Raw genomic sequence first — 22,075 nt, forward strand, 5'->3', positions numbered from 1 at the left:
CTGTCAAGGACAGGATAAGAGTTATCTCCTCCTTAATTAACAATACAAGTCTATAGTTAAAACAACTATTTATCCTTCAGTCTCCCAAGGGGACACTCCTGACATCTATAGCTGCTCCAAATGGTTACAGCTGTGTTCTCTAATGCCAGAGTCCAACAGAAGGCTTAGTTACAGCTTTGTCTTTTCTCACATAACAGCATACCATCAAGAACTACAACAAATAAAAGTGATTCTGCAAAAAAACATAATTCTTGAACAATTTGGACTACACTTGATACAAACCTCCAGCTGAATTAAACTTCCACCACTGATTAGCAACTATATAATGACCAGAGCTGTTTGATGGATAGTGTGGCACACTAGCCATTCAGCCAGGTTTAAATCCTAATAGCTCCTCCCAGAAGCATTCTTTACAGACATGCATGGCAGACACCGCGCTACCTCTCCTATTAGTCAATGCTTGTTTTGATTCCAGAGACAGAGAAAGCTCCCCCCAGAGTTTCCAGGTCAACACACCTGTTTTCATCTTCCATTCTTCTCAGTGCAAGCATAACATATGAGAAAAATCACAACACAGTAGCACACCTGCTGACTTAAAATCCCTCTAGAAATGGAGCATTTGCCCAAGCTGTTACATATGGGCAACTACGTTAACCTGACTGCAAAAGCCATTTTTAGTAGCTGTATTTTTGTCATCTACCTGAAAATTTATAGGATGGTGACAAAATTGTGTCTTGAGTAAGAGACATCAACTGGTTTCATGATCTTACCCTCACCCTGTGCTTCAGGAGGAGTTTCAAGATGCCAAATCCTATAGAAGTACAAAGGAAGAAACAAGACCTACTTGCAGCTACTGAGTGAAGCCTATAGAAAAAAACCCCTCCATTTGTAAGCCATGCCTTCAAGGCAAAGTCAATCTTTCAATTCATGCAAGTGAGATGGTTTAGATGAAGTGACTACAAAGAATTATCTCATTTATAAAAGCAAACCCATTCAATAGATCAGCCCAAACGGCAGCAGTCCCCAACTCTTGAGAGGACAGCTATTCAAGACCAAATAGCTTTTTCACTTTGAACACAAGGCTTGTATTCAAGGTTGTGAGATGGGCCTCTTCATGACAGGCTGAAAGCAGCAGATCAGAGTATAGCGCAAGGTTTCTCTCATCTCCAGACTTAAATGGATTATTCTGCATGAGTTCTACAGGATGACCACAGCATCAAACTAATGACTTTCTTGCTTTCCCTCCCTTCTGCTTGTTCCCAAAATATTATCTCCCACACAAGGACTTCATGCCTTTAAATGGTATCACACAACAGGTCTGGCTTTAATTATTGTACCAAAAGTGTCCCAACTAGAAGGAGCTCCTGAATAACACATGATTTTTCATTAACTCACTGTCATGGCAGTATATAAATTCTGCTTTTAAAAAGCAATTTAAATTTAAATATTGCCTTCTCCTACCTCTCCTTTAAAGGTGCATTGCTGAAGTCAAGTAAAAGAACCGAAAACCACGTGGTGTCCTAAGTAAGGATAGTTCACAGCCCAATTCCAGCAGGTCAGAAGTTGAGCTCCAGAACTGTCTTATAAAACAGCCTTCTGTTTCTGGAAGAGTTAAAACTAAAATCCAACCAAATCACATTTTTATAAAAAGAAAAATATAAAAGTCTGCCTACAAAAACCTTCAGTGAAACAAATACACTAAGTTTCCAAAACACTTTTGTGCAAGAGATGCCAAGACCTCTTTGCAATTGTATCTAAATACACCTTGTGGCCATTTCTGCAAGATAACCTTAACCTTGGCAAAAATATACCCACAGCTTAAGTGCTTCCATGAAAAGCTTATGCAAATGTGTATATAAACTGATAAAGACAGCGTCCATAAAAGTCCATATAAACTGATTTGTTTATTAGTTTGTACTGACTTTATTTCAATTCAGTTTTTCTCGCTCATGAATAAGAAAGCAGCAGCAGGAAAGGACTCAGATGTTTCAATTTTTATTGCAAATCATTCGCCCCTGCACCGTTTCATAACTACTTTAACTAAGGCAAATTGAAGAATGCTTACATCAACATTACTTTCGTTAGCTGTAGCATGATACACAAATAGTCACAAAAGCTTCAAATACGCAGCCTCATTTTATCGTCGTCCGGCTCTACTCTTCAAGGCTTTCAAAGTTTTCCTCATGATTGGTGCAATTTCTTCAATAACAAAAAAAAAAGTGACCAGTTAGGATTACAGCTGTGAGTGACTTAAAATGGTATTAGCATAATATTAAGCATATATTAATAGACAGCAATTTAAAACAAGTTTCTTTATAATCTTAGGAAATTCCATTTACTTTTGATAGGCTTCTTTCCATCTTGAGGCATTACGCTTGAGCTAGAGCTTCCACTGTTGCTAGCAGGGATAGGATTTGATGATGAGTTATTTCTGTGTCTGCTTTCTGCAATCCTTAACCTTTTTTTTTTTTTAAAAAAAAAAAGGAAATAAGAAAAAAGTTAGCATTTGATATTAAACTACTATCTGCTCTGGCTCATTTTGGGAAAAAAAAACCAACCAACTGATCACAAGCATTTAAGATTTCATACATTTAAAAATCATAGGATAATTCAGCTTAGAAGGGATGTTTGGTGGTCATCTAGTCCATTTCCATTCTTGAACAGATTTTTCCATTTCTTAGATTTTATGCATCTTATTTGTCTTTAAAATTACATGACCAGAATTTGGGACAGATCAAAACGTTTGGCAATACCATTGTGATTCATAGTGCTCTGTGCTCTAGTTTGCTCTTTATTTTCTTCTTTGAGCACAGCTGAACTGCTAACTAGCTCTGACAGAAAAGGAGGACAAATTTACCCAAGCTTTCCTGGTTTTTTTGGGGTTTTTTTTGTTTGTTTTTTTGTTTGTTTGTTTGATTGGTTTTTTTTTTGTTTTTTTTTTTTTTTTTTTTAAGTAGGAACGTCTAGCAAAAGGCACAATAGCTATCCTTAAATATCAGGTTGGAATCCTCAATCAACAGAACAAGTACTGAGACAGGCACAGATATAGAGCTGATGCCTACTGCTAAAGACAGTTAAATCAACACAGCATTATAGTGTGAGCATGATGTCACCAAACTGGGCAGCCCTGTACGCCTCAGAACCAGTCACTGACGTCTGCTGACAGTTATTGTATACTGTTGAACTGCGAACAGCAGCCTGCTGGGGATCCGCGTGATTGCCATAGGACCTTTTCAGCTCCTCCAAGACCAGCTTCTGAAGTAAAGATTTCAGCTGTACAAATTCTACAGCTTGCAAAACCACTAGGCTTTCAGAGGACACGGTCAAAGCAATGAAGTTAAACTTATTGTGCCTAAACAAACTCTTGTTTCTCGAGAAGACAAAGCAATGACCCTCTTACAGCTTGTTTCACACAACAACAGTTCTTCCAAATTTAGCATACATGAGAAAAACAAACACATAGCTTTGAGTATATCATTCAGCTACTGGTCCAGAGATTACTGGAGCAGAAAGGACATTTACACTAACATACCTGAAGCACCTAAACTGGAAGGCTGGTCTGTCAAAACACAGATACACCCTCCCACAGTGCAACTAAAAGCAAAAGCCTAACTTGAAGTGCCTTAAGCTACTGCCTTGGCGTGGGGCTATCTTTTCATTGAATGCAGCAACAGTATGGAAAGTAGTTTCCTAATTTCATCAGCTAAATGGGCAGCTATAAAAACATCGTATCTGGTGTAAAAGGTGATTTTAAGAGGCCTTAAAAGGTAAACCTACATCCAGGCTGCCATTCCTGCCCCATACCACCACCATCTTGAGCAGTAAGTCAAGGCTGCTCGACTAAGTCAAGCTTCTGAAATACACAGAAAACACACTTTCCCACCGTTTTGATACAAAACTCCAGCTGAATTAAACATCCCCTACCAACTGATTAGCAACTATATGATGACCAGAGCTGACATCCCTGCCCCCCAGTCAGCCCAGGTCAGTTCAGTTATCTAATTTCATGTGCCTAAGACCAAACAATTACTCAGTACAGTTGCAGGCACTGCAGCATCGTAACAGAAACGACTTAAAATGACTCTCCTGACACGTCCAACTGTACTAAGTCGGTCTTGCATCACATTTGCAACAGCTTAAGTTTTTGTTGTCCCTGTTCCCAGCTATCTGTCAGTATCCACTCACATATTTGTCAACCTGCATAACTGTTCCTTAATTCAGATTAATGAAAAATGTTCCACCTGCCACTCCCCCAAAGGGATAATTTTGAGAGAGAGTTGAAAAGCAGTTATGCCAACATGGGAACAACCGCAGGCAATGGAGACAAGGGAGGGCACCATGCTCACCAACAGCCACAGCAGAGCAAGTGACCACAGCTTAAGATACCCATGTTCAGGCAGTATGAATATTCTCCATAGCTTTTACGGTCCAGCTGCTGGCACATGGACTCATCAACCCATGGTGTGCTTCTAAATCAAACCGCTGACCTTTCTTTCAGACAAGAACAGATATTGAAACAGTAAAAACCAGCATGTCTGTCTCCACATAGTTGAGAAGGGAAGAAGAGGCAGAAGCTGGTGCTACAGCTGGTTTATCTCCCTGTTGCAGCCATCATCTTGGATACAAGAGAATTCATTAGGCTGGCAGGAACAGCAGAACAAACATCACATCCCAGCTTTAGTTCTCATGGCTGTTGAACTACTCTGAACTAAGATGTCACAAAGAATATTTGGCTTTGTGCTGTACAAAGGAAACATTTGTGGAATCCCAGTTTTCTGTTCCTCTAGTGATTAGTGTTGGCTACTACTACAGACTGTTCCAGATACCCCGCTAAGCTGCCAAAGCAGAAATCCACCATGAAGAGTATTAAAAGTTGCCGAGATTCACTCTGGTCAGCTGTATCACTCCAGACAGCTGACTGGGATTTTATTAAAGCAGGAGAGCATGTGAGGCTACTAGGCAGGTTTATAAACACGAAACATCAACACTGGAATCTCCCCAGGATGTCAAGTGGCATTACTGTAATCTGGAGAAAAACAACAGCATCCACTCACTCTCCAGCTGGGAGGGCGAATTCATCGCTGGCACTTTGGAGAAATGTGCAATGACGATGCATACACAGCAGAAGAGCATGCAAGACTTAAAAGGCAAGTTAGTTTCTAGCCACTAGCTGCTTAAAAAAGGAAAGTAAGTAGAGAGCTATTTATAACTTCAAAAATATTTCGCCAGCAAGCTTTTGTACTGACAAAGACAACTAAACTCAAATTAAAAGCATAGTACAGAACACTTACTTGCACTTCTCTATGGGATGAAGTTGGGTGACAGGTCCTGCTGTCCCGTGGATTTCTTGCTGTCGGCGAATGTTCCTTGGTGGTTTTGCTGCACTGGTCACATAAGCCATTTTTACTTGCCTGCCTAACACAGAAGCAAGGAGCAGAGGATACGTAACTTTTTTGTTTGCCCATTATGTTGAAAGCTCAGTTAATAATATGGTTATGTGGCAATTTCTAGGTTTAAACTGGGAAAAAAAATAATTCAGAACAGCAGAATCTGGTACCAAAGTAGTAACTGAACCATGGCAAATCATATACAGACTGCATAGATTATTTCTTCATATTAACTTTGGTATTTGTAGTTACGTTTGTACTCTTTGCATTGTTACTTAGGATCCTCAGTCTAGCCAGTAAGGTAAGATCCATCTACTGTATGCTGCAAGTATTATGCATTAATGTATTGGATTAAGCATGTATTTATTTTTTAAGCAATCTGTAAATTAAAAGTGTTCTTTCCTGATGACTTCTCCTAGAGATACAGCATTAATGCTCAATGCAAACAAACCACTAAACCCTACATATTAAGTGTCAAGGATAGCAGAAGAGACTGGGTTTTGCAAGCGGAAAAGCTAACCACAGATTTTACCTTTTGGTTTCTCAGACTGAGCTGAAATAATATTTTTTGTAAGCGTCTTCAGTTTTTCTTCTCTCTGATTAAACAACCTCAAGTACATTTCACGCCAAGACTCATATTCCAGAAGGCTCTCATTTTTAAAATCTCTCTGGCAGTGTTTCTTCCACAAGCGGTCAGACTCTTCTGTAAATGTCTAATTTGAACACAAGGCATCTTAAATCAAAGATTTTAAAATAACATTTTCAAGAGTGCCTGTTAGCTGAGCCTGTAGACAAAGCCCAATTCCCTGGTGGAAAAAGGTGCGGAACAAATCCCGCTACACAGGTACCCCCAACATATAGTGTGACAATACCATGCAGATACTGACTTCAGTCTAGAAATCACGAAGCTTCAAGTAGCAGAGCTCTATATTTGAGTTAGTGAGCCATGCTTACAGGCTAGACTTGTATTTCCAGCACCAGCTCAGGCCACCCCAGCTCTCAACTTTAGGCATGCAGAGAAATGGCCAACTTGCACTATGAAGCACTACACACTTACAACCTTGATGTCCAAACGCATCATGGAGCTAAAGTCTTAACAGTGTAGATAAGAAATCTATCACACATGAAATCTCACCTGATATTTGCTGATTGGTATGCTTTGCAGCCTTAACAGTTTGTGACTTGAAAGCAGTTGGTTCTATTACGACTTTCCCAGCTATTTCAGTGGTAAATACTGTGGTCTTTTTTTTTTTTCCCTCCTTATTTTTAGAGAGAGAAATACTTTTCTACCCCCACTGGCTTTCACTTAGTTATCAGTAATAATTCTCTCAAATGCTTTAAATCCTGACACTTGAGAAAGGGAGGCTTGATAAAGACAGCTGAGGTCAAAGAAATAAGTATGCAAGACAGAAAACCAGTGTAACCCGTGGAGAGTTTTTATCAAAAAGGGTGCAAGGAAGGCAGAAACAGATGCCTCATGTCCTCTGTGGTTGCCTGAATTTAACAAGGCAGAATTTACCGGATTACATTCCTCTATTCGAAACAACTGCTCTGGCGTGCAACGTGTTAGCACAGGCTCAAGAATTTCAAAGGGCACACCTCCTACTTCATGTAGTGCTACAAAAGAGGACAGTACTTTAAGCATCTCATTTATTTTACTCAGTGGATAAGACCACTCACCAAACAGTTTAAAAATAAAAATACAAGTTAGTTTTAGCCAACACTAACAGAATACATGTTTTGAAGTCGGTCTATGAAAATATTTATAAATTAGCAGCTCCATACTGACTGGCAATTGTATTTGAAGACAGAGAAAGCATCTTTGAATAGCTATTGTCCCATCTTTACCGATATGCATCACTCCCCTCTCTGCCTATGCAAGGGAATAAAAAATTTCTTGATCACCCATTCTAATAATTTATGCAAACAAACATCTTGCGGGGAAAAAAGTCAGCAGCTATTTTGGCTTTTAATTTATAGGACATTATATTTTAACTAAAACTAGAACTTTAAAAAAACATAAGCTTTCAACACAAAACTACATTTTAGCATGGTCATAAATCCTTTTTTTTTTTTTTCCCCTAAAGTGCCTTTCAACCTGCTCTGAGTCAACATTTGTAGGGACAGAAAATATCTTTTAGTAGGCCAGTTGTTGGCATGGACAGGAAAAAAAGAAATCTGATACACTTTAGGCACAGACTGCTACAATTCCCTTAAAGTACTCACAATCAATATTATTTTGAAGTACACGGATGCACTGTTCATACAGCGTAAGCATCTTTGAAAGACAGACTGTTTTAGAGCCAGAGTAAACTTGCATTTTAGAGTTCAGTCTCCGTCCTGTGAATTGACTAGTCTCAACGACTTGCTGGGGTGCTTCTACAGCAGGTGCTAGGAAATCTGCAAACAAAACAATCAAGCAGGGTTTCCTTTACCTTGTGACATTTTACAATGCTTTAAACATTCAACTTTGAGAGAAACACAGCTGGTAGGACACAGGTACATTCATTTTTCTTGAAATACAAGGTTACTGCATTACGGTTTGGGGCCCTTACACGTCTCATACGTTACAGAAGTCCATTCATCATTAGCATGTACATTGCAAGTGAGCTGCACCAACTCAAACCAGCCTTGCATTATTTAGTTCAGATCTACGTGAGCTGTATTCACAGCTAGATTACTCCATTAGTAGTTCTACAGCACATTATTGATCTTCCTGAGTTATCCTAGAGAAGCCAGAAGCTGCAATAGCAGTGATGTTTCAAGACCAGGGCGATATGAAACCACTGAAACCTCACCAAAGCTGGGAGGGGAACCACTGTCACTTTGTGTCACCTACCTATAAAGATGCGAGCAAGTTCCTATGCCAAAGCTAGACCTAATGCTTCCTAAGAATTTCCACTAAGGCTTTACCAGGAGTAAAGATAAATGGAGCCTGTAGAACTACCACCTGACCTATGCCTTCTCTACATCTGTGGTAACCTTCTACAGTATTTCTTTGTTCAGCAAGCCATAAGATGGAAGCCTTTGTAACTCCCTTCAACTTCAATGTGATTCCTACAGAGGAGGAAGTGAAGGCGAGGCATTTCTTTGCCATGGACAGATGAGCTGATATAGTTTATTAGGAAAGGGGATAAAGACATCTCTACATAAAGCTGTAAAAGTCTGCACTGTTCAACATTTATCAGCCCTGCATTCTACTTACCTTTAAATTCAGCAGCATATGAGGTAGATGAGACCGAGATGCCTGTCAGAAATTTAGGCAGTGGAGTATTAAGAAGATCTTGGAGACATGCCACCTTGGCCTGTGCACAGTCAAGGAAACATTGCTTCAACATTACAAGTTTGGGTTTACTGAGGCTTAAAATAAGCTACAAAAAAAACCCCTTAAGCAAACCCCAAAGTTAACTAGGCTAACTAGAATTATTTCTTTTCGGCAATAAAATTTACTCACTGGATTACTTTTCAGCATACCCTTTCATAGTCTATTTATCAAGACTACATCACAAAGGGAACTCAGTGGGATATCTGCAATCAGTGCATAAAAAGAAATTAAAGAACAGAGTAGATGTGTTCAGCTAACAGGCTTTCAGATAAACTGTTACTGAGGTTAGAGGCATGCAGTGAATGAGACAAAACTGCAAGAATACAAAACCACAATTAAATGTTTAAAGGCAAACTAAATGCCACCCTGAAAGACAAGAAACAGCTTTATACCTAGTCCTATCAAGTCTCCTATACTGTGCTGGATAAGCCATTTAGCCTAAAATTTTCACAGACAACCCCTTAAAAAGGGATTTAAACATGCAGCAGTCTGGTAAGTACAGTTCCCTACAAATGCTCGGCGTTGTGTGCAACATCTAAATTGGGTATTGGGTGTCCTCCAATTGTAAGACAGGCACTTACAGCCCAAAGCTTCCATCTCCCTGAACTTCACTTCAGTATGTTTAATAACTTTTCACAACTGCTTGAACATCCAAGAATTTTCCTCAAACAGTTTATGCTAGAGTATCATACACAAGACTCTACATTACTATTTCTCCATTTGGGACAGAAGATACTACATTCAGATTGCAGATCTTCCACAATAAATAAAGCCTTCACAGAGCTTTCACATCACAGTAAAGATAAAAGACTTGAAAAGACCTCCAATTCCCAGTGCACAAAAGGGCTTCATTTAAAGGTCTAATTAACGCACATTTTAGATCTACCTTGGCTCAGAGGAGCTACTTAAGCTTCTTCACTACCAGGGACTAGGATAGTTCAGATTACAAATATGTTTAAGCCACTTTTATATGCAATACTGTGGTTTATTTCAATGCATTAGAAGAAGAAAGTTTAGTTCCACTGCAGATCTTAACATTCACTATTAAAGAACCACAGCATCTGACAGAACAACTGTGCTATATAGAACCAGCTGCTACAGTCACAAACCAGGCTGGTCAAGAACAGAAGAGGACATCTTTCCAGAAGTAAGTACTTTTACTTTGTGGGTAAAAAGCAGTTTAGCTCATATGGATCAAAGACCTTTGCCATATTGGAAATCATCCTAAAAATACAAGACAAGTTGACTGTAGGGATGTTGTTTAGTGGTGGTTTTGGCAGTGTTAGGTTGATTGTTGGACTCGATCTTAAAGGTCCCTTCCAACCTAGGCAATTCTATGATTTTAAACTGCCAGTATGCAACAAACAATCATTTTTACCTCTATTATTGCAATTATTGGCAACTGCAATGCAGCTGATATGTCAGAGCCATGCAATCTATTGCTTAAAATAAATACAGCTGAATTTCACTGAAAATAGGAGTCCAAAGCACTTATTCGTCTGCAGTTTATTTGCTATTATCTCAACCATGCAGTGGTTTACCTTTTTATTGGGAGTTTCTGATTGATCATTCTCACTTTTTTTTTCATCGTCCTCTCTCTCTTTTTCATGAAAAAATTTTGAAGCCTTTTGTGGTAGTGAGTTGTTCTGTTCACTGCACTTTGTCCGTTCACCTGTAGAACAAGCCTTCCTCTTTCTTTTTTTGGTAACCTGATCATAATTAAGGTAAGATTCAAAAGACATAGTAGGGGGCTCAAATTCTTCCTCACTAGATAATTCCACTTTGCTTTTTATGATGAGTTTTTGGTTTGGTTTCTCCACATGCTTCGGATTTCTCTGTTTAGAAGCATCCTTACTAGGCTTTTCCTTCAGGGATGGTAAGTCTTTATTGGCTACAGAGGAACACTGCTTTTCCTCACTAGATAATTCCACTTTGCTTTTTATGACGAGCTTTTGGTTTGGTTTCTTCACATGCTTAGGATTTCTCTGTTTGGAAGCATCCTTACTAGGCTTTTCCTTCAGGGATGGTAAGTCTTTATTGGCTACAGAGGAACACTGCTTTTCTGAAACTTTCTTGCTGTCTGTGGTGGTTCTCTCTTTGAAGTCACTTTCTTTAGCTTGAGGATTGTTACTGTGGGAAGCATGCTTAGAACTGCTGCTCCATTCTTTATTATCACATTCTTTCTGAGACTCACGATCTCTACTTCGGTGGGTCTTTTCACTACAAGTACGCTGCTTATTTAACTTTTTCAAAATGGGAGCGCTATTGGAACTTCTGGATGCCAGTACAGATGCTTTGGACTTCTCTGGATGCTTAACCTCCTCGGAAACAGAAGCTTTTGTCTCATCTTTTTCTTTTTCAGTATTTTGTTTTCTTCCTCTGGGACCACTGCAGTATTAAAAAAAAATAAAAATTACATCCCATGCTACATCTGATGCTAAATTCTTGAATAATCAATCTTTTTACCTATACTAGTAAAACTAAAAGCATTAAATCACACAATGTGTCATAATTTTACAAGACAGAACTGTGCTCTGCTGTGCTCTTATTCTTCCATTAACAGTACAGAATCCCAGAGAAGCAGCTCTTGAGTCTAGTGCTGCTAAATACTGAAACAAGACGACAAGCAGGGAGTAGAAACACAACCATCACTAGGAAAACATGCCTGACACAGTACTGTTTGCTTAGAATGTGCTGGATCGCCTTTTTTTTTTTTTTTTTTTTAAACAGTCTTCCCTGCATGCTTTATAACACAGACATAGTACTTGAAATAACTACGAGACAGAGAATTTACGACATGCTCTGTAGGTGATACAGGTCAGTATTTTTACTTTGCTTATCACAGGTTCTGGCATTTCACTTTCCCGTTGCTTGAACAACTTCAGATTTAAAATGGACTGTTTAGTCAATCTAGAACTTTGGCTTTCTCAGCTCAACTTGTCAGAGGTCTGCAAAACATCTAAAGCATAGTTAGCCTGGCCTTGGCAGTGGTGGCTGCTCCATTCTGAGAAGTCACATCTCCTCAGTGTGACTCCTCCAATATTGGAAGCCCCTCTCAGTCCACAAGAACATTATAAGGAAGTCCTCTATAGAACCAAAATCACTGGAGAGCTGCCTCATTTAACCACCACCTCTGTGAAGAAAGAGCAAGCTTCCCACTTCCCTGAAGAAGTGCAGAGCAATACACATCATTGGCTTAGTCCTGCGTGCATCAGCTGGGTCCTACGAACTTGCACCAGTAAGAAAAAAAACAAAGCAGTTGAAGTCTGAGTGCTGGCTCACAAATTGACTGATACTGGTCGCTCTGATTTGTTTTCTAGTATTTTGTACAAGACTGTCCTGGTTTCAGTTAGGAGAGAGTTAATTTTATTTCTACTGATTGCTGTTTTTCAGATTTGGTATGAAAGGAATGTCAGCAATGAATATTGGTTTAGTTGTTGCCAGGTGGTGTTTATGTTTTTCAAGGACTTTTTTCAGCTTCCCACAGAAGCTAAGAAGGAGCATATATAGGATGATGGAATGTCTAATGGAATATTCCCTACATAGACATCATGCTCAGTATATAAATGCAATCAGCCAGGCAGCAGGTACTTGTGACCACTGCTTGGGATGGTGCCAATCCACCAATTTACTGGGTGGTGAGAGCAACTTGTGTCTTGTTTATTCTTTTACCGTTTTCATTATTATTGCTATTTTCCTTGTCTGATATTGTTCCATTAAACTGTCTTTATCTCAATGCACAGGGTAGAGGGTTTTCCCCCCCCCCCCCTTTACCTTTCCCCTCCTTTTCTCCCTACACTTCTAGGGGGAAAGGGGAGAACCACACAAGTGGCTGCATGGTCCTTGCTGCCAGCTGGGGTTAAGCCACAACAGCCTCATTTCTGCCATTTGATTTATGCATTTGTCCTAATGCACATTTGTAATTCCAAACACTTTCCTAAGCTTTCCAAGCTGCATTTTATTAAGTTACACTATGGTATAATTAACTTTTTTCTGAAAGTTAGTTGACACCTACCTTTTATTTTCTGGAGGAATAAGTTTTTTCCATTGTTTTACCAGGGTTTTAGCTACATTCCCAGCAGTGGCATGTTTCCTAAAACTGTTAACTGTTTTGCCTATGCCAGTTTCCTGTTGAAGATAGTGCAAGAAAGATAGTCAGAATAAATCACAACTAACATACCAAATAAAAGTCTTCTCTAAAACTGCTACAAACAGTATTAGCCTAGTAGTCAGAGCAGTCTTATGGCAGCTAAAGAAATAAACACACTCTTTATACTGCAAACAGAACTGAAGGAAAGGTAGATATTTATAACCAAATATGGCAAACAAAATGCACTCTTAATTCATAAAGCTAAGAGAACTAGTTTTCCTCCATTAAATGTATGTATTTCAGGAATTTCTCTTGGCTGGAATGCTTATGCCCACAAATGTATCCTGCTCCACTGAATTAGATTAATCAATTCAAACTCCCTTTAGGCTTATGCAGGAACATTTTAGCACATTAGAGAGCACATATGATGGACGTATTGTAATCTAAAATGCATCTCAGCCAGGGGTAGAAGGGTCAGAGGTGCAGAGTTCATATGACCAAACTCAGTCTCAATTTCAGCCACAGGGTAAAAAAAAAAAAAAAAAAAAAAAGAAAGAAAAAAGACATTTAGAACCTGTCATTTTCTATTTTGCCCCCAGTACAATTATTTTCACATTATCATTGTGCCTTCAAGTCTTGCTCTACTGAGTTTTACATTGTTTAAGCACAACTATCTTGCAGACTTTGAGTGTATATAGAAACACAGGTGATTTTTTTTCTTCAATCCTGCATTATCAGAAAGTGTGTCTGATTCACAAACTCCCACTTTTAAGATGCCTACAAAACCTGGAATTCACTAGGTTAGCAGCAGCTTGTAACTAGTGAAATGATACTCATATGAAGCCTGAGCAAGAGCTATACATGTGCTACTCCCACATAATCAGCTCACACCTTAGAAAGGACTTCGTTAAATTCACTTTAAGGATATTTAGCTTCTACGTAATTTGAGCAATACTGGTTTGGTAGGTCAGAGTACTGCAAATAGATGCAAGAAATTTGGTGGGATTGTTTCCTAAAGCTATTTATGTTCTTCAAATGCATCAAAAATATGTGGAGTTGTAAGCAGTTGTAAGACACCTCTTTCTTCTATTTGACTTGAAGGCCTCCATCAAAGTCTGTCACATTATAAAACATGCAAGTTTGCTGGGAACATGAATTGTCTGTAGAAGCCCTTTGTCATTTTAAACAACTAATCATAATGAGATTATTTTGTTTTACAATAAAAATATATAAATATTGCTGTATTTCAGTAGAAGTCTACCTGTGTTTAGGGAGGCAAATGCCTTTGCCTGAACAGCCCAGCCCAACATCTTAATTACCATATTTTTCTCCTAGTCTTCAAAGAACTCTCTTGCAAATACCACATTTTCCTTCTTCCCAAAATACAGACACATTGCTCATAACAACTAGAAGCTTCACAGACCAGTGTGAGAATTTCTAATATAAAATTTGATAGGATGCAGCTTAGAAAGGGTACAAGTCACAAGTATCCTTTACTTGGGATGCTTGCTCTTTAAATGCAGGAAACTAACGTTGAGCTGCTAATAAAAGACATAAGATTTAGACAACCAACCTAAAGAATGGTTCACCCTTATTTGTACTGTCTTAAGATATTGACTTGAAAGCAGTTTCACAAGGAGAAGAAACTAACCCCAAGTACCAAAGTGTTCTCTGTATGCTCAGACTGCTGCTCAGTACTATCACTGTTGGCATAATACTGTTTGTCAAATTGTATGCCCAGCTTCCAGCTGGCTTTTAGAAAAGACTCCATGGTTCCTTGTATAGAGCTCTAAACGAATCAGGATTAAGAGTCAAAATTTAAAAACACAACACGTTCCCTGCTTTTAAGATTGCAGACCCCTGACATTTACACAATAATTCACTACGGAAGAGATTAACCTATTATTGGTCACTTACCACTAGAATATCCAGTGATATATCCAAATCCTGTAGCACCTTAAGTGTTTTTATGATCTGGAAGGAAAACATTAGATTTATTTTTTTTAAAACAAGTATTCGTAAGTTCTATTTGGTTTTTCTCATCTTCATTCACATGTTTAACCCAAAAATACTCAATTGTGTTAAGAGGAATAACCAGTAACTCCAAGAAAATGTAAGCACTTCTTTACTACACATCAGGGCTGTGCTTGAAGTCTGTGCTGTGAACCAGTCCAGTTCTGCCAACCCCCAGTTTCCATAATACCAGAAAATCCAGGAGGTATGAATCTGCCACTACAGAGATAACATTAAAGATTAATAATAAAGCAGTACAGGCTACATACATACGCCCACACTCCTTGTGTAGCAGTGACCCCCATTTGTCACGGAACCAATAGAAAAGTTGCATTATGCAGAACCAGCACCATGCAAAAAAATCAGCAAGTCTCCCAGCAGGTCTCCCAGTCAGCAGCACCACTCCATCAGCCCAGGCCAAGAAAGGGCAATAGAGCTGGTGGGAGCCCAGTTTGAGAAAAAAAATAAGGTTTTGAAAACTTAACTGCAATTTGTACAGTAACAAAACAAGCTCAAGCTAGAACAGCTGTTTTATTTCGCACTGAAAGTTTGTCAAAGATAAGGCATATTATGTAGATGACAGAATTAATGTGCAACTGAACAGCATTTCATAGTGCTTTCACACAACCTGGAATACTAGTCAGGTTTTTCAGATCATTGCCACTTTTAAATGCAATGGCAGGAACCTGTAGGAATGCAAAACAGACTACCCAGAAACTTTTTGACTACAATAACAGCTATGGTAACTTAAATAAGCGATGAACTGTCATTTATCATATTATATATTGCTTCTGAAACGATGGTGCAGAAGGTGGAAGAGGTAGAAAAGTGAGTAGCAAACTTAAAGAAACTATTTACAAATTGCACTGAAGGATATTTTTCTCTACTGTTGTTTTAAGTTTCATTGTTCCTATAATGCATTAGTAGTGGGATCCAACACTTGACACTAAATTTCACTGCGTTCAGTGGGCTCTATCTACATGCCTGGCATGCAGTTCTTTCTGTAAATCATCCACCCTCCGAGAGTGTTTCTGAGACCTAGAGAAGTACAGGAGAAACGCTCCACAGCCTGAGAAAGCATGAGAAAAGCTGTTAACAGCAAGACATACACCTAGGACCAGAGGTAACAAATCAACTCTCTCCCAAAAAGTTCAGCTAACTACAAAAGGGCCGGACACCTACAAAAAAAGGCTTCCTGACTGAAATTTCAGAACCCATACAGAAGCCACGTGAAGTTCTGCTTATCTCCTATTCAAGAGTAAGACATTCCCTGAGCCAGCAAGTTGTGTTAAGAATATATGCAATGAATTTAAAAAACAAATTTTCCATCTCAAGAGAACTACTCTGACTTCTGAGAACAATACACGCTTAACATTTCACTTTTTCCAGACAGTTCACAGGTATAGCCTACATATTTCATGAGCCAAGGACGACTTCTAAATAACTCCATCAGGGAAAAAAAATACATTGCAAAGATGCAAAATAATAATTGTTCACAATGTTAACCACAAGTAATAGAAACTGTGTTATCAGTGCCAGGTTACGTCATTTTTTTATTAAATTAAAAATATATATCCCCATTCATTTAATTTATTTTGCAATGAAAAAACAGAAGCAACCCATTGCTGACAGGTTATATTGTGCTATATAGGATGACTAGATACTCAAGCAGTATGAGTCACTGGGAATAAATCCCATAGGCCAAAGACAAACCTATACGTGGAAGAATACTAAAAGTTGTTTTCATCCAGCTACAAAGAGAATGGGGGTTTTGGGTGTTCTCTGTTGATGGGTTTTGGACAAGCCGAGTTCATTTCAGGCGAACAGATTCAGGAAGCAGGCAATTACTACTCATACAACTTCAAACCAACAGGCTAAATTACAAAAGTACCTAGATGACAAGCATGTCCAAAAGCAGTCAATGCATTTTAATGAAAGACAAACTTTCACAGTTTTCTAAACCAAAGATCATACTGTTCATTTTGCTTTCTTGAAATGTATATCACATTGGGCAAATTAAGACAAACAAGAGGGTTTCATTAAAAAGAAAACAGAAAGCATGGATCAAACGCTCTGAACAGCCTTTTAGGAGAAGCGATCCTGACCTCTCGAAAGCAGGGAATGGCTCAGGCTGCAGTGAGATCGGCAGCTATGCGTGCACGGGACTACTGAAGGAGAGACAGTTCCCTTTGCCTTGTACTGTGTCTGGACAACGTAAGTGGCAGCATCCAAACTGTCGGTAGGAATCACCCAGCTCTGAGCCTTTGGCATTTAGAACCAAGCCTACACAAACAATCAGAAATCAAATCTAATTTGTGGCAAACATCAGTAACAGAAGGAAAACTTTGTATTTATCCCATTTGCTAGAGTCCTCATTTCTCTATCAAAGACTAGGAGGGGCTGCTTGCTTTTTAAAGAACAAATATCAGTCTCCAGTATCTACTAGACTTTGGTGAAGGTCACAGAAAGGTATACTGTGAAGCATAAGACACAGTAAAGCCTGTCACCAAAACTAAAGCTTGTTAGAAACACAAACTTTGGCTTCATGATATTTATATGGTGCACCCCTACAATTATTACATAAAATAAGGCAAAAAAAGAGAAAGTCATTTATCTGAAGTCTGTTGTGACTAGGCCTTCAAAAACAAAATGAAGATTGACAGTTGAGGTGCCTCCCTCTAACCATATCTTTTACCATTAGCATTTGTAGCCCCTCTGGCTCTTCTTATCTCACTGGACTGTATCCAGTAATTTTTCCCCCACCAAGTCCTTCCATATACACACAATACCTATGTAACCCTCCACTGGTTTATTTTACCCTGCATACCACTATCAGCTACACCCTTACAGAAAAACTCTATTTTTAAAAGAGATGGTAAAGTTTATAGAAAACTTGTGAAGAATGCAAAATTATCTCTATATACAATTCCTGAACTGTTCTATGTAATTCCTAAATACTCATTCCTAACGAATGTTCCAAAGCCTTTAGGACTGTTGTTTTTCCAACAAATGACATTCCAAGCGAGCCCAAGACACTGGTCTTCATGCAACATAAACAGACAACAGAAGCAGAGCCTTATGGACAAACTGGTATGGGACAAAAGCAAAGGCGACAATAGGAGCAAGAGCAAGCTAAGGTAAAGGGGAGGAGGGAGAGCAGGGGGCAATGGTAACAAACAATGGGTTGCATGCAAGCAAACAACATTTTCCAGAGTCAAAACTGAAAACAAAGTGATGATAACAACAGATCTCAGGTGCACTGAGTTTGGTCTCTTCCCACTGAACCGGTGTTGCTCTATCATCCCTTACACAACTGTTGTACAGTCTCCTTGTTTTTTTTCTAGCTGGACCCTCAGGAAGGATGGGACCCATTAACAGGTCCCCAGGCCATCTGTGGTCAAGGGACTGATTCAACATTTCACCACAGTAACTCTTTCCTGCTGTCTCTCCTTCCCTCCTCACTCACTAGCTGCATCTCTCTCTCTCAAAGGAATCCCTACAATTATTTAGCTCCTTCTCTTCTATAACACAGCCCATGAAATTTCACCAAGTCTGTGACTTCTGGCTGAGCTAGATACCTCATTTGAAAGAGCACCAAGACTTTGAAGACATTAGAAAAACCCAACACATTCCCAAGCGAGTCATTCCTATGCCCTCAGTAAAAAAAAAAAAAAAAGAAAAAAACAAAAAAAACCCGTACACACACCAAAAAACCCCCCAAAACCCAAAAAAAGAACAACTGTTTGCCTAAAAAAGTTTGTCTAGTTTTGTTTTCAGCTACTGAATCTAATTATCTCTTTCTGCTAACTAAAGGAGTCTTCTTTCAAGCATCTTATACAACACAGAGATGTAAACACTAATCACACACTTTACTTTGGTTCTTTAGTTCCAGTAAGTTACACTAACCAGAGCTATAGCCATTCTCTGGCTGCCTTATTATCTTTCCAGCTTGACAGGGCTGTTTTTAAAAACAGGCCCCAGAACAGGACATAATATTCCTGTAATTGTCCCTCTAATACTATAGAGCCCTGCTAAACTACCCAAAGATAGCATTTATTCCATAAGCCACTGCATTGTACTGCAATTTCATGCTCAACTGGTAATACATCAGAGCTCCGAATCATTTTCTGAGTCAATGCTTTCCAAAATACAGTCTCCTATCCTGAGTGACCTATATTCACAGCTCCTAGCTGTGACTTTCCACTGAGCCATGTTAAAATGTGTGTTGCTTAAATGAACATAGCCTAACACGTGATCAAAGTTGGTTTTCTAGAAGAGTCTCTCTTCATTTTACACAAATTACTTCAGTAGTTGTAGTATTTCCCTACATTGCTTGCTGTCTTCTAAATTAAGAAAGATCTGAGTAGCATCATGTCAAGAACAGATGTATAATCACATCCCACCCCAAGAAAAGCCACCACAAATCCACAACCAAATCCACAAATCAACATTGTTTTCTGATAAGGTCTGGCACTTATTTTTGGTGAGTGCAATTGAAATCCATTTGATGTATTGCATCAGGTCCATAACATTGCTACTGTAATCAGCGTCATACAGAAGCAAGTCAAATGCCTTAAGAGACTTGCATATATTTATGACAGTTAGTGTCAGCTGAATATGATCTGAGATAAATTTGGCAGTACATATCTACATAAAGTCTCATCAAGTGGCACAGATCATGGCACCATCCTTTAATTCTACACCAATTACATCTTATACGCAACATCATGTAGCTGCTCAATGCATTCCTTCATGATCGATGTCAATGAAGACTATTTCATTTACCTGTGTTAACAATAGCACAGGGTTTTTTTTCCCCTGTCCTGGTGAACTTCCCTAGCATCCTGAGCATCATTCAATACTTAAATCATTAGTTCTGTTCATTCTTTGGTCAGTTCTCTGAAAACTCACTGGGGTAGCTATCAAACCTTGCACATTAAGCAGCTTTTGACACGAACAATCAATGTTCTGCATCTTCCCTGGTTACTATCAGATCAGAAAGTATTCAACAAGTATTAAAAAGTGCCAAGACAAATATTATTCTTAAGTATGGAACAGAAATATTTGACAACACCAACACTTACCTACAGACACATCTGTAATATTGATTTATTATTCTTTCCGCACACACCTAATACTTTCCTCTTTGCCTTTAAACATGATAACTACGCGTTTTCTATTACTAGATTTACCTTTTATTAGCAGTGCATTTCATGACTGCCAATTTACAGCTGCCAATTTCTCCCTTCCCCTACCACTCCTTAGCCCCTGTTATCCATAAATATTTCTATTTCACTAGACACAGTTTTACCAGAGACAGCAGAAGCGCTGCAGCACCACCATTAGTCCCATTTTATGCAGCACCTGCTTGCAGTCATGCCACAGGAAAAACTGTGCATCTCCTCCCTTAACAGAGCCAAATCTGCCAGGGCTATTCACATTTTTCACTTGAGTTGAATGTGTTTTGAAACTTACTGTTTTGTGATCACTTAAGATTAATTACCTCTATAATTGTTTCTTTTCCCTTTCAATCACTTGCTCAGAATAGCATAACAACACCAGTCCCAAGTATTAAAAAAATGAAAGACGAAAGATTCAAAGATCTGATCAGTTCTGTAGCACAAAAAGAAGTTTTAGGTTCATTGAACTTCAAATTAAAAAATCTGAAGAAGCACCTGCACAGATATTTGCATTTTGCGCAGATATAGCCTACAGCACCGGCATTCAGGAAGATAAACCATTATTGGCTAAGAAAATCAGTATTTCCTATATATGCATACACACGCACTTTGAAAACACAGAGTAGATATGATTAATGACTAAGCTTTTCAAGTTCATTAACTACCAAACACACTGCAGATTAAATTTTACTGCCTCCAAATACTGTCTCTGACTCCAAATACTTCCACAAACTTGCATCAAGTTTTAACGTCTTAGAAATCTATCACGGCGAACGCATTCTGGACTTTCAAACTGAATTCAACCCTCAGAGAATATACCTTCGGCCAAGTGTGATTTATTACTTCATAAGTCAGATTTGGCACATACTGCTTTGCTTCCATCATCCTCCAGAGCCCAGGATGGGGCTTGGAGAGTGTCTACGTCCCCGCTAAGCCCTGGAGCCTGCGCTTATCACCCTGTCTGCCTCCCGCTACCTCCAGAGCATCAGGAGCAGCTTCCAGAGGCTGGTCTGATTCATCTCCCCACTGATGCTTGCTTGCTTCAAGTAGTCCTTATCTAGCCTGTGCAGCTACCGAGCAGCCCCGCTGTCCTACAGGTGGTTTCATTTCTTTTCAGAGAGAAGAGCTTTGTTATTCAGGAACCAGGGATAACAACAACGCAGGGCACGACAGCTCACACGCCTCTTGCTGGCAGAAAAGGGAAAAAAAAAAAAAAAAAACAAAAAAACCAAACACCAAAGCAGAAACACCTATTCCACCGAGAAAACAGAAATCCACACCTCTGTTCTGACCTGGCCAGCCACTTCGCACAGCCAGCACTACCTGTTGGATGTAAGGACACAACACCTCCCTTTGTTTGCCCTTCTCCTCCTCACCCAGGGCCTCCTGGTGACCCCCACGGACCTTCGGCCCTCACCCACCCGGGAAATGGCCATGCGTGACCCGACCGCTGCCCAGCCTTCCTCCAACCCCTCACAGCCACGACTAGGAAGGGGAAACAAAATGGAGATGCGGGGCCGGAACCTCACACGGGGCTTCCCCCTCAGCTCCGACACCCCTCTCCCCGCTCGGCAAGGACGGCAGCCGGGGCCGAGGGGACACAGCGCGGGCCCGGATCGCCTCAGCACGGCAAGGGCCGCCCCGCCACGGGGCTTCACTGCTGCGTTACGTATGTACACATAAACATATATAATATACATTAAGAGATCGGGGCGGCCCCCTGACGCCCGCGGGTGGAACTCCACGCCGGAGCCAGCGCGACCACGGCACCGGTACCTCCTCGGGCTCTTGCGCGCAGCCCAGCAGCTCCTTCAGCTCCAGCACCCTACGGGCGACGCTCCGCCCCTCCGCCATAGCACCCGGCCCGCTCACCCCCGCCTGCTCCTCTTGTAGCAGCGCCCGCCCCGCCATAGGCGGTGGAGAGGCCCGGTCCGGCCCTGCCGCAGGGTAGCGGGCTGGCGGCTGCGCCTTTCCCGGTCTCCGCCAGGCTGCAGCGCCGTCAGCTCCCACCCCAGCCTTCTGCCCCTCCGATCCGTCCCAGGCTGCTCACCCAAGCGGAGCGCTGCCCCGACCCGGCCTC

The 22,075-nt window shown here is 40.1% G+C and overlaps 1 protein-coding gene across 2 annotated transcripts; it reads right to left on the reverse strand.

Moving 5' to 3' along the window:
* Positions 1-1,861: 1,861 nt before the first annotated feature.
* On the reverse strand, positions 1,862-21,849 carry LOC128907008 (elongin-A-like). 2 transcript variants are annotated; one of them, XM_054195309.1, is made up of 11 exons: positions 21,772-21,849; positions 14,720-14,776; positions 12,728-12,840; positions 10,254-11,100; positions 8,593-8,692; positions 7,614-7,787; positions 6,907-7,004; positions 5,920-6,100; positions 5,292-5,415; positions 2,340-2,458; positions 1,862-2,199 (listed from the first exon to the last, which is right to left on the reverse strand). In XM_054195309.1, the coding sequence occupies exons 1-11, from the start codon at positions 21,847-21,849 to the stop codon at positions 2,138-2,140; spliced, it is 1,953 nt and encodes a 650-aa protein (XP_054051284.1). In that variant the 3' UTR covers positions 1,862-2,137. The 2 variants fall into 2 exon arrangements, with proteins under 2 accessions (XP_054051284.1, XP_054051283.1); XM_054195308.1 differs by lacking the exons at positions 6,907-7,004; positions 7,614-7,787; positions 8,593-8,692.
* Between the last annotated feature and the right edge of the window lie 226 nt (positions 21,850-22,075).

The sequence above is a fragment of the Rissa tridactyla genome, chromosome 3 (genome assembly GCF_028500815.1).
Source record: "Rissa tridactyla isolate bRisTri1 chromosome 3, bRisTri1.patW.cur.20221130, whole genome shotgun sequence".
NCBI lineage: Eukaryota > Metazoa > Chordata > Aves > Charadriiformes > Laridae > Rissa > Rissa tridactyla.